The sequence below is a fragment of the Cuculus canorus genome, chromosome 21, assembly GCF_017976375.1.
Source record: "Cuculus canorus isolate bCucCan1 chromosome 21, bCucCan1.pri, whole genome shotgun sequence".
NCBI lineage: Eukaryota > Metazoa > Chordata > Aves > Cuculiformes > Cuculidae > Cuculus > Cuculus canorus.
In genome coordinates, this window is record NC_071421.1 from 305,414 (window position 1) to 317,708 (window position 12,295).

The window sequence follows — 12,295 nt, forward strand, 5'->3', positions numbered from 1 at the left end:
AGTCTTAGTGTACTTGCTGCTCGGTGTGGTTCTGTGCACTGTGGCTTCCCTCCTGGTTAGGAAGGGCATCTCCGCTGGCTGTGCTCCGGTGCCCACGTGTTGACTGTTGTGCTGTCAAGGAGGGCTAGTAGGGCAGCGTTGAGTTGGTAGGGTGGTGTTGATGTGGTGTTGAATGCTGGTCTTTTGATGCTGAGTGCAGAGAGGAGAGGTGATTAAACCAACAGTGTTGTGTCAGTGAGGGGTATTGAGGCAGGAAGATCTGCGGCTGGGAGAGTATCTGGAGCATCCCTGCTTTGGAAATACACAAACTGCCTAGTAAATATTTAAAGTATTGAGCTAATGATGAATTATGTTAGAGATTCATTTATTACTGTATTAATTGGAAAGCATTTGATAGAACAAGTGCAATAGTTTACTTGAAGTGGTTGGAAAGCATTTGTCAGTGTTGCTTTTGCCACACTCATGAATATTTTATTTAACTTTCCTGAGAAATAAGTACACAAGTGGCTCCACACCTCTTAGGCTCAGGCTCCAGTGCACTAGGACTCTCTTTCCATCCCCTCCAGTTCCCAGTAGTATTAAAAGTCCCTTTGAGCCTGGCAGTATCTTCACAGCTTTCCAATAGTCTGGGCATCACAGGTGTTATGAGGAGCGGCTGAGAGAAATGGGGTTGTTTAAAACCTGGAGAAAAGGAGGCTGAGGGGAGAGCTCGTTGCTCTCATGCGTCTCTCTGCAAGGAAGTTGTAGTGAGGTGGGTGCTGGTCTCTTCTCCCAAGTAACAAGTGACAGCAATGAGAGGAATGGCCTCAAACTGTGCCCAGCAGAGGTTTAGATTGGATATTAGAAGAAAGTTTCTTTACTGAAAAAGTGGTGAAGCATTTGAAGAGGCTGCCCAGGGCAGTGGTGAAGTCATCAACCCTGGAAGTGTTCCAAAAGCACGTAGATGTGGCACTTTGGGACATGGTTTAGTTGACACAGTGATGTTGGGCTGGGTTTGGACTGGATTAGCTTAGAGGCCTTTCCCAACCTTAACAATTGTATGATTCTATGAATGCATGAACTTGTGAGGAGCAGAAGTCAGAGATGACGTAGCCAGAACTGAAGACAATTGCACAAGCTTCTCAAATACCAGTTTCAATACTGATTTCAGTTAGCTTCTCCCTTTAATGTACACATCGAAGACAGGGAGAGCGCCTGGTTTAATTACATAGTCTCTAACACTTTTTTTTTTTCTCCCAAGTGAGACTGCAGTTTAAAGAACTAAAGCTCCCGGTGATTTTAAAAACAAATTTTTATGTCATGCTGATGGATTGGTTTTGGCAAAAGGAAACTAATCTAAATAATGAGCTATTGCTATAACAGTCAAATAAGGTTTTGCACAAATTTCCTTAATGAGTTTTAGTAGCACTTGATTAGGGTGGGTTTGTTTGCTTTATGAACATTTTTTTTTCTTTTCTGTAAGGTATTCTGCCCACTTTTGCAATTATAGGTAATGGTTGCACATAGAATTCTTAATCAGGTGTCCTGTTGCTTTCAATGAGTCTCTAAAATTGGCTCTGATGATGCACTTTGCATAAATCCTTGTGCCCAGAACAATGGAAAGGTGTAAACTTTCAATAACAATACATAATGATTTTCAAATCAAGAGCGTTTCAGTCTGGCAAAGATGGGTCCCATTCAGTGCCTTTAGCAATAAAGGAAATTAATTTTAATTCTATACGAGGCTGAAATGTGGTTATGGAACTCCTAGTTGGTCTCAAAGTGTTCTACTTAATGGATCTCTGACTGAAAGTAACACCTTGACTTTTTTAAATGGAAAACTGTTAGTAGCTTCATTTGTTAAAGTTGTAATGCCGTGACAATTGTATTGCCCAAGACAGATGATTAGCCTTAGAATTGTATGTCAGCTTCGCTGTCTCTGTTCCCTTTAATCTTAATTCAAATGGGAGTGCAGATGGTGTCCCTGATATGTTTATGATATATTTAAAAACTATGCATCTTTGTTTCAGACCTCCTTTTCTAGTGGCTCATCTTGTCTGTCTGTATGTTCCCACGTTATTTTTATAGCACCTGAGAAAAGGTCTTCTTTGTACTTCTCCCAGCTTTTCTTTCGAGCATTTTTCTTTTATGGCAGGTAAATGCATCCATTTTATTCTCCAGTGTAGTTACTTCTGATTTTAGCATTTTGAATATTTAGTGATTTCCAGATGAACAGAGGCCATCTTCCCAATGGATGGGCTTGGGCTGGGTGACCTGCTTCAGGGTGTATTTGCTTACTACTGATTCACATGTAAGTGCAAGGAAAAAAAGATAGTCTAGCATTACTGATTCCTGCTGTTGATACTGTGACAGTCAGCAATAATCTGTATTCGAAATTCCTGCGTGGTAAGATGCAGTCGTACCTTCTAATCCTTGACATTTTAAGACTGCTAGTTTGTTTTCTGTGTTTAATCCCTGGCCTTTCCCATCAATTACTATTTTCATTAAGGTTGTTTATCAGCCAGTGTCTGCACACCTTAATGTATGAAGCTCATGTGTAGAGAACTTTTTTTGTGGTTTAAAACATTAGGTTTTTTTCTATATAGCGGTGTGTACGGAGCAGGTTTTTAGAAATGTCAGCCTCTGAAGTAACCAACCATTTAATAAGCGAATGCTTACATCTTCTGAGGAGCTGCACAACGAAACGTTTGCTTTCCAGGCACTTATTTTCCAAATACGCTTTCTTTCCTCATAGGACCACTGTTTCGTTATATGTTGAAATAGCTAAGTCACAGAATCTGGATGATCAGTATTATAGTATTATTCTCTTTATTCTATACTTTTAAAACCCCAGCTCACTGGCAGAGTGGCCGGTTTTTGCAGGTGTCTTCAGCTTTCCTGCTATAAATTCCCCTGGACTATTGGGCGATATTTTAACAGCTGCATGACTGTTCAAACTCTGGGCTGGGGTTTGCAGAGCAAACTGTCTCCTGATTGTTTTATCCTTTCAACTCCTGGTATCTCTTTGTTAAAAGGTAAACCCCTTAGTGAGATGTTGAAGAAAATGTGGCCTCTTGATATTTTAAAGGTGAGAAATCTATTTAAAGTGTATATGATGGCTTCAAATAGTCCCACTGCTGGTGCTGCTTTGTTTAATGGAAAGTGATAGAATGCTGTGGCTGGTAGTGCTTGGCAATTAGATTTGAGCTCTATACTATAAAATGACATTTAATTGGCAAATGACAGGCACGGTCCTGAACGATATCTTCATTTGTGTTGTGTTTCTGTAGGATAATGCTTAAAAAACCTTAATGGAATTTAATTACCAGAGCATATATTCAATGATTAGTTAAATGCATTTGTAATACCATTAGTTGTTGGGTAACTGTTTGCTTATTATGCTTGACACAGAGTGTGTTTGATGTACAATGAATATCGCATGCAGTGCAGTGCTAGAGATGCTAATAAGGCTGTGTGCGAAGGAGGGTCGCCATTGACACCATGTCAGCAGCTCGCTGCCAAATTGGCGGCAGTAGACAGGCAGAAGCTGTAATCAAGGCTGAGTTTGTAGAAGCAGCAAACACGAACAGAGATGCTGTGATCAAAAATAGCGCTTATTTCTCTCTGTTATTGACTTTAATTACGGACTATTAATGACTTCTCACCCCTGTTTGTGTCTCTCAATAGGGCTTTCGTGATGCTTGTAGGGATAATAGCTGAGATACAGTACCTTCACTGCCTCATCTGTGGTTTGTACAGCAGAGCAGAGTGTACTGTGTGTGGGTTTATAGAAATGCAGGAGGTTTGTGTGTTGTGAGGCAGGGTGCAAGGTTATGTGGGTATCGCATGGAGATGGGCAATTGGGGAAAGCTTTTTTGTGCCACAAACAGCTTTAGAATGATGAATGTGTTGAGTTGGATGGGAACTTTAAAGATCATCAAGTTCCATACCCTGCTGTTTTCTGGTGTCTCATCTCATCTCCCTCTTTCAGCTTAAAACCACCCCCCCCACACCCCCCCCCCCCCCCCCTCGCTCCTATCCCTGCACTCCCTGATCAGGAGCCCCTCCCCAGCTTCCCTGGAGCCCCTTTACTGTAAACTCTTCTAAGGTCTCCCTGGAGCCTTTTCTCCAAGCCAAACAACCCCAGCTCAGTCTGTCATCGTAGGGGAGGTTGAATAGGTGGACACACTGTCCTCTAGGCCTGACAGCTGCAATTAAACAGGCTTGTTTGTGGGCTGTCACATGCTGGAATAGTGTGATTACTTTATGCATTTACTCGGCGTAACTGACACTATGAACCACAGATGGGATTCGGAGAACATAAAAGGGAAACGGAGCAGAAAGATACCACAAAGGGATTAAATGAGGTAGTAAGCTATGACCCATAACCTTCATGAAAGATATTTTGATAGTTTTACTTTAAGCCAGCCCGTTTTTAAGCATAACTGCTTTTTTACAGGATGAAATTATCTTTGTCGTTTAGAATTGCACTGAGATCTTAAAGCTATTGCCATACTTAAATGTATTTCACTGAGAGGAAAATGGGTGACTTGCGAGATCTTGGCACAGTAAGCAGCTTTATTTCTAGTAAAGCTGAAATTTTTATGGAATAAATACTATAGTTTGTTTTAAATATAGAAATTTGTCATGGTTGTTACCTGAAATGAGTAATGTTCTTTTTTCTTTGAGACCTTGAACGTGGCTACGCTTAATTCTGTTTCCTGGATTACTCAAAAGCTGAAAGCCTGTGATGAATATGTACTTAATTTCTGATATTTGATGGATTGTAGGGTGTAAGTATGCTGTGTAAGAAAGATATAAGTGTACTCTGTCCCTGTGTCACACCAGGTAAAAGTAGAGAAGATGGGACTAACTCTAAGTAGTGTAGGTAAGGAAGAATTGCCTCAGGCATTTGGTAGAAAACACAAATAACTCAGGCAAAGGATGTATAGAGTAGGTTTTTTTTCCGAGGTTCAAAAAAGTCAGGCTTCATTTTATTTGGCTCATGGCAAGGTCTCTTTTTAAAGCTATTGTTCCGTATGAGCTTGGGTTCTGGAAAGTAGGGACTATTTGCCTGTTGGTGTTTTCATTTATTCCTTGTGTTTCCTTTTTCTTTCCAATAGCGCCAAATTCACAAATTGATTATCCTATTGTTGGCGTTCCGCACATCAGTGTCAGCCTGGTGTTCAATGGGGAATTGCTGACATGCACCCCTTGGCAGTGCATTTGGAAGCAAATCATTAGAGGACATTGTTTGAAAACAGTGAGGAAAAATAGCAGCAGAAGGAAGCAGAAGAGACTCTGAAAGACTTTGTCATCTGAATCCATTCTTGACGAGAGCTACCACTCTTTGAGGATGAAGCTGATATCAATATGTTGGAGAGGAGTATTTTGTCTCTAAAAGGGGCAGTTTTAGGAGCTCAGAGCTCTTCGTTATTGATGCCCCCCTCTGTGGAGTGATATTCGGCTGACTGGTGAGGTGTGAATGTGTAACACCTCCCACTAAAGACAAAAACGGAGTTGTAACCTCTAAAGCTGCAAGCACTTTCCCTGTTTTGATGGGGATGCTTTGGGGGTGTCTGCAGGAGAACTGAAAGCTAATCTGGCACACTGATTTTACTGTGAGGATCTTCTGATGAAACTGGGTCTGGATACTGGTTAGGGTTAGTATAGCTGTGCTTGAATGACAGCTTATCACTTTTGGGTGTCTGGGCTGAATTTTGGCTTCATTATTTCAGGATGGTGTGGACATCTGGAGAGAGATTGGAAGGGAAGATATATGGGGGACACTAAATAAAATTAAGAGCTGGTAGGTAATGTTTATTCCACGTTAGTTGATATTTGTGAAAGTGATGAGGGAAGACTGAGCTATGAGGACCAGGCAGAAGGAAGACAAAAATGCATTCAAATGGTTCTGCTTGTTTAGCTTTGTCTTAGAAGTGCATCTGTTCGAAGCACAATGATAATTCAGTGCTAACCTGTATCCTCATGAGCCAGACAGTACTGTGGGATTCACTACGACTCATGCAGTCTTAGCGCCATTTGTAGCAGTTTCTGATAGATCTTTCCCTAGTTCTCAGTTACCATAATTATTCTTTGTCTGTCATACATGCTGTGGAGTTCTTGCCTTGTGGCTCATTTCTGTCCCACCAGAACATCGAGTGCTCGTGAAATGGCAGCACAGTGAGTTTTGATCATAGAGTTCTTCTGGTGAGCTGAAGACTGTTTTTTTTTTTTCTTAAGACAGTCTAGCAACTATAATGCCAAACCACCCACACTAGGAGACAGCATATGGCACCTACTGTGAATTAACATGCGGATAAGTAGCATATCACCTAGTGTTTTTAAAGGCTTGAGTATTGATGGCTGGATTCTGAGATTTTGGCTGTCTGGCTGTCACCCCACAAAGCACAAAACCCAGCCTTGCAGATGATGAGTCAAGATTAGACTAATTTTGGCCCACTTTTTGCAGTTTGTTTAAAAGTGCAGGCAATATATTGTTGGTTTTTAGTTGCAATACATGTCTGTTGTGTGTTTATAGGCTGACGTTTACAGGTGTGATTATGGGACTTGGATGCTTTCCCTTCTCCTTATGTAGGAAGCAACTCTGTCTACAAATAACCCATCTATACTGTGTAACATTTTCTGTTGTTTAGCTTTACTTCAAACTTTGTAGGAGCTCTAGTAGAGGTCTAGAACAAATAATGTTCTCAACAAAGCAGGGTGGCTCTGAGCAGGACCACGTTTCTGGGGAGACCTTAGAGCAGCCTTCCAGGACTGAAATGGGCTACAGGAAAGTTGGAGAGGGGCTTTTTATCAGGGAATGCATAGAGAAGGGGAATGGTTTTGAGCTAAAAGAGGGGAGATTGAGATCTTGGGAAGAAACTTTTTCCTGTGAAAGTGGTGAGACTCTGGCCCAGGTTGCCCAGAGAAGTTGTGGCTGCCCCATCCCTGGAGGTCTTCAAGCCAGGTTGGATGGGGCTTGGAGCAACCTGATCCGGTGGGAGGTGTCCCTGCCCATGGCCGGGGATTGGAACTTGATGAGCTTTGAGGTCCCTTCCAGCCTAAACCATTCTAGGATTCTACAGGATGGTCTTCAGGGCAGGTGAATCCCTGAGGATGTGAAAGAAATTGTGCACGTGTGCATCCGAGTGTAAAGATTTGAAATTCAGGGGAAAGGGAGTGTGATGCTTGTTTTACATCTGAGTTATTTGTACATGAGACTGAATTAATTTGTAGCATGCTGAGGTAACTTCTTGAATTCCGGAAGGAGTTTCATTTGTTTAACTTGTGAATAAAACTGACACAAGAGACATTTTTGCTGTAAAAAGTCACAAAAAATCATGAGCAAGAAGTTGGGAAAAAATCCAACGTTTTTTTTGTCAATAAATTATGTTTTCTCCTGCATAGATCACAGAAATGGGACTTTATTCTGAAAACAGCAATATTTGATACCCCAGGTAGCTTATTCCCAGCTCAGCTCACACTTCACTGAATACACTGATCGATTATCCGCGGCTTAACCAAGCCTTCTCATTTCCTGCCTTCCATTACTGTGCTCAATCAAGCTGGCGGTTCTTTGTGGCCTGCCTTGTGTGTGGCGATAAGCCATCAAGGCATGTTTCTATTAGAAAAGCTCTTGTAGATGGAATAGTCATTAGATAACACTAACAGGTTTAAAGGTTGCAATCTTTGTGCTGGTTGGGGTTAAGAGGACAGGAACCAGAAGCAGCTGCCTCGGGTGGTTGTGTTTGAGGGGCAGAGAGGATTAACCACACATTGCAGTACTTAGTGCTCTTATTTAACGTTTTATTTCTTTTTTGAATATGCATAGCTCTCACTTTTGACAATGCCTCTGTGTTTCAAGGAAGCGATTACATGTTAATATGCACACATGCATCCAAAATAAATAATCAGCTGCAAAAATAATGTTCATGTATAGGAATAGCCTCTGTATTTCCAAGCTGGGCTTTCTTGGCTTACAAACAGCCACTCAGGTTTCCTATTTAATTAGAAAACAGCCTACAAAGAGATATCCTGAGAACTTGAAATGACATGTGCTGTTGCAGAGTGGGAAGAAAAATGATCCATACTGGATCTCTTTGGCTCTTTATTTGTTTGTTCCTCTCTGCCTCCCCCCCCACTGCAGGAGATCTGGTCTCTATTTTGTTTTTTTTTTCGCCCTCCTTTTAATATTAGTAAATGTAAAAACTGAGTAAGTGTACGGATACTTGAGCAGGAGTAGGGACGTAGGTAGTGATTCGGCTCAGCAGGGGTGGGGCGTGATGAGTAGAGCGGGTCAGGTCTCGTGTTTTGGAGTCGGGGAGATGCTCTGTCGTGGGGCATCGTTAGAACTGTTTGTATGTTGTGAGATAAGCAGTTTTGGGAACAATCAGTGCACCAGTGGGTTGGGTTAAGTTGTAGTGTTAAAAAATAACTATAATATCCACTGGAAAACTGGCTTTATGGGCCAGAACTGCTGTGCTGCGGTGCAAGAGGTGTTCATTGTGCACAGTGTAGTGACCCTTAAAATATTTAGCATGGTAAAATAATACAAAGAATTCAGCAACTTAGAATAAAACACATTATTTTCAGATAGAAAAATTCATTTGTTCGAATATACCTATTAAGGGATGATGTTCCTTTCCTTGTTTCCATTTTGCTGTTTTTCTTTGTGATAGCCACTATTCTCCAACTCCAGCATGCCCATCTGTCAGCACTGGCAATTGGTATATTGCTTCCAAAGCTTGTTGTGATTTAACATGGTATCTAAGTAGGGCAAGTAATAAAGGATACTGCTTAAATCCCTCTGAAAGAGTCTGCAAGACATCTGTGATCATTTGTGTGGTTCGGTTAGTTGTAACCCTGGGAAAAGAATGTGAAATCTCTTCAGATGGGAATTGTAATGTGCGGTAAAGCTGTTTTTAAGTGTTTTCTAAGAAATAAAAACCTGCTGGCACCTTGGAATTGTCACAAATGCTATGGAAATTTGTGCATTCATATTAAAGAGAGCCTGCAAGATCAGTTTTGTCCCTTTTAAAGGAGAGGTTCATCTATAACTAGAAGTTGCCCAGATATTTGTGAACTGGGATGCTCTAATCCGTCTACAGATCTAGTTCTTGCTGAATGTCCAAAGCTGATTTATATGTTTTAAAAGGAACAAAAAAACCAAAGCAGCAGCAACAACGTGCCTCCCAAATAAGTACTTTTTGCATCAGACAGTATTTTCATTTAAGGGACAAATGGAGTTCTGTGCACAGGGAAGCTTTTTGAGCCAACAGACAGACAGACACTTTGAAACCCTTGCTCTTTCTGTGGTTTCTGCAAGGCTGGGTTTGGTGTGTGCCTGTCTACAGCCTTCGCATGTAAAGGTGTAAAAAGAAAACTAACACTGTAAGAAGGAGGGGCCGCTTCTTTTGTGTGCACATGGTTTTAAGATGCATAGTGTACCACAGAAGCTGGCGCCGTGACGCCTCCAAGAGTAGTCTGCTCGAAATGACATACGTATTTAGAAAACTGGCTGACAAAACAGCGTGTCTAGGAATTCCGGTGCAATGAAGGATGTAAATGTGGAAACCAGGATTCTGACAGACGTTTTAAATCTTCAGGGAGATTTAAGCTTCAAGTTAAACCCCACATTATAATGCATGGAGAGTAGATCCAGAAATTACTTTGAAAGAGGAAGCTTTTAAATTAATTAGACAAAAAGCAGCAATGATGGTTAAGAGAGGTATTCAGGAATGAGATCAGATACACCTCCCGCTCAAACTAAATCCAAAACTCAAGAAAACAAAAAACCTAACCAAAAACCCCACAAAGCCAAAAAGCCCACCCCAACACAGCCACAACCAGCAGAGCACAAATAGCAGCTCATCAGGATGTCAGCTTATTTTTAGTTGCATCTTTGTCCAGAGGCTCTTCTGTAAAAAGTTACTTGCCCATCTCTGTGGTAAATGATGAGCTTTTGTTGCTGTGTTCCTTACATACAGAGGCATTGAGTCATGCTATGCATTCTGTGGTTCAGTTGGTGAAGACCAGTTGGCATCGTGGAGTTGGTGCTGCTTTCTTTTTTGAAAGATGAGTCTTATTTTTTAAGATATGTACACGGGCCGTGTTTGTGTTTTCCTGTCACTTATAGTTGATTTTAAATGCCTATTTCCTAAAATTTAGTTTTTAGGGGTTAATAGTGTAGAAATTTGGTGTATGCCTTAGCTTCAAATCTATGCTTACACACACCATATGGGTTGATTGTTGTTTTTATTATCTCTTTCAGTTTTCATTATACCTTCATCTTTCTCGTCTGTAGCTCTTAAAGAGGTGTTATTTTTGTTTCTGAAGCGTAATGGAAAAGCCACTTTTCCATGTTATGAAAACCCTTGTGATTTCTTTTTCTTTGTAATCTTCCCCTCTGACAACGCCTCACAACTACATGATCAGCTTCCAGAAGTCAATCGCATTCCTCTTGGCAAGTTGCAGTGTAGGGCAATTCATCATCTCTCTGAGAATGCCTTTGGTTCAGCCAGCCTCCTGAAATTCAATCTCATTCCCCGTGCTTCCTGATTGTAAACTGATTTCAGGGGAGGGGATGTTGTTCTCTTTCGCTGTGCAGAGAACACAGTGAAGGGAAAGACTCGGGCATTCTGTGAGTCTGAGAGTTTCAAAGTGGGAACTGAGCACCCTCCCATCTGAACTAAAATGCTTTAGCTAGCGGAAGGTCTGGACTGTATACAGATGTTACGCTTTGCTAAAGTATGATATTTTTGAGTGATGAAGTGATAAAATACTGCAAAACATAGTAAATACTTTGCCTGCCTTCCTTGTGTGTTCTTGTATGAATATTCCGAATAAGCTCTTGTGTAATCCACTGCTATTCTCTTTTTTTTAATGCATTGGGAACTTTGGTGTTTGTGGTGAAGCTTGCAGGAGGGATACAGCAATGAGCCTAAACTTCTTTGCATTGACTAAACGACAAACTGGGAAAGGCTTCAGGGAGGAGGGGAGAGAGTGAGGTGGTCCCTTATGGCAGCAAGTGGAAAAACCTCGCTTCCAACCACTGGTTTCCATCCAAGTGTATCAGGATGCTTGCTGAGTGTTGACCTTGGCCTCATACCCATGCTGCTAAAAGCCCTGTGCTATTCCATAATATAATAAGAAGCAGAGACAGGGAAGTGAGGCGATTGCGTCACCATCTCCATTAGTCTTGGCCTGATGCGCAGTAAAGCTGTGACCTCACCTCTCTCTCTGCTGCTGAGGCAATGAAAACATTTGACTGTCCTGATCCCTCCCTTTTTGTTGTAAAATAACCTCAGTCGGTGCATACACAGAAGATATTCCTTTGCCCAAAGCTGTTACTCTTCCCGAGTTCCTTCTGCAAAGCTGTGCTCCTGCAGCGGAATCCCTGTGAGATTACACATGAGGTTGTGTCCGTTCAGTCATCATTTCATAACTTTGTCCTCTTCACCGTAGCGCTTTTTTATCAGCTTATACCAACTCGTTCCCTTTTCTCAGGTCTCCCCAGTGGCTGGTGGTTGGTGTTCGGACTTGTGGTGATTTGATTTGTAGATCGGCATTTGTAAGCACCATCCCTGACAAAACATGGTGTAGACTTCGAGCTCCTCTGCTTCCCTAACAAAATTCTGTACTGGATTTTGTAGCCCTCCTTTGTGGTCACAGGTACTTGTGAGCTCCTGCCTGCTTCATGCTCTGTGGAAATGTTTGGAACACACTCAACTTTAGTGGGACGGTACAAGGAAATGGGAGCACTTGATTTTGATGCCTGTTGTGAAGTGTCCCTACTTGCAAGCGAGCAGTTGTAGTTCCATGAAGTGCCACTGAGTATGTTCTTAGGGCTTCCTGTCACACACGAAGGATGCTTTTCCCTCTTAACTAAGCAATGCAAAGAGAACTTGCAGAGAAGCATGGTGTTAATGTTTCCTGTAATCATTGTATCCTGTAATGGAATTTATGAAATCAGCAAGAGGATAACAAAACATTTAACATTTTTTGTCCTCAATTCAGAGAAGCTCTTCATAAATGATGCACAGAATTTGATTTCAGAACAGAAAAGCCTGCACTCACCTCTTTTGAACAGCAGGCAGCAGCGATCAGTGTGACCTCTCAGGCTCGTTGCTTTTGATTTTGCGTTAGCCAAGCTGCTCCTATTTGGCTGTGAAAGTGTTATTTGAAAAACAAGCAGTAGGTGCAGGTTTCAGGATGTTCCTGTCTGGTTTTTGATTCCATAGAGCACATGTGGGATTCAGTAGCAAACTCTTCTCTGGCCCAATGCTGCCGCTAGCAGCTTTTCGATGGTATTACA

General features: G+C 41.7%; 1 protein-coding gene across 6 annotated transcripts in view; it reads left to right on the plus strand.

The window, feature by feature from the left end:
* Nucleotides 1-12,295, plus strand: part of RERE (arginine-glutamic acid dipeptide repeats) — a 232,565-nt gene that overhangs the window by 109,062 nt on the left and 111,208 nt on the right. The window contains exon 1 of one of the 6 annotated variants that reach the window (XM_054085463.1): nt 4,273-4,346. The exons of the other annotated variants lie outside the window; for them this stretch is intronic. Coding sequence (XP_053941438.1) covers nt 4,284-4,346 — 63 coding nt within the window. The 5' untranslated portion in view covers nt 4,273-4,283. Of the gene's footprint in view, nt 1-4,272; nt 4,347-12,295 lie in introns of those variants that run through there. 6 annotated transcript variants of the gene reach the window in all.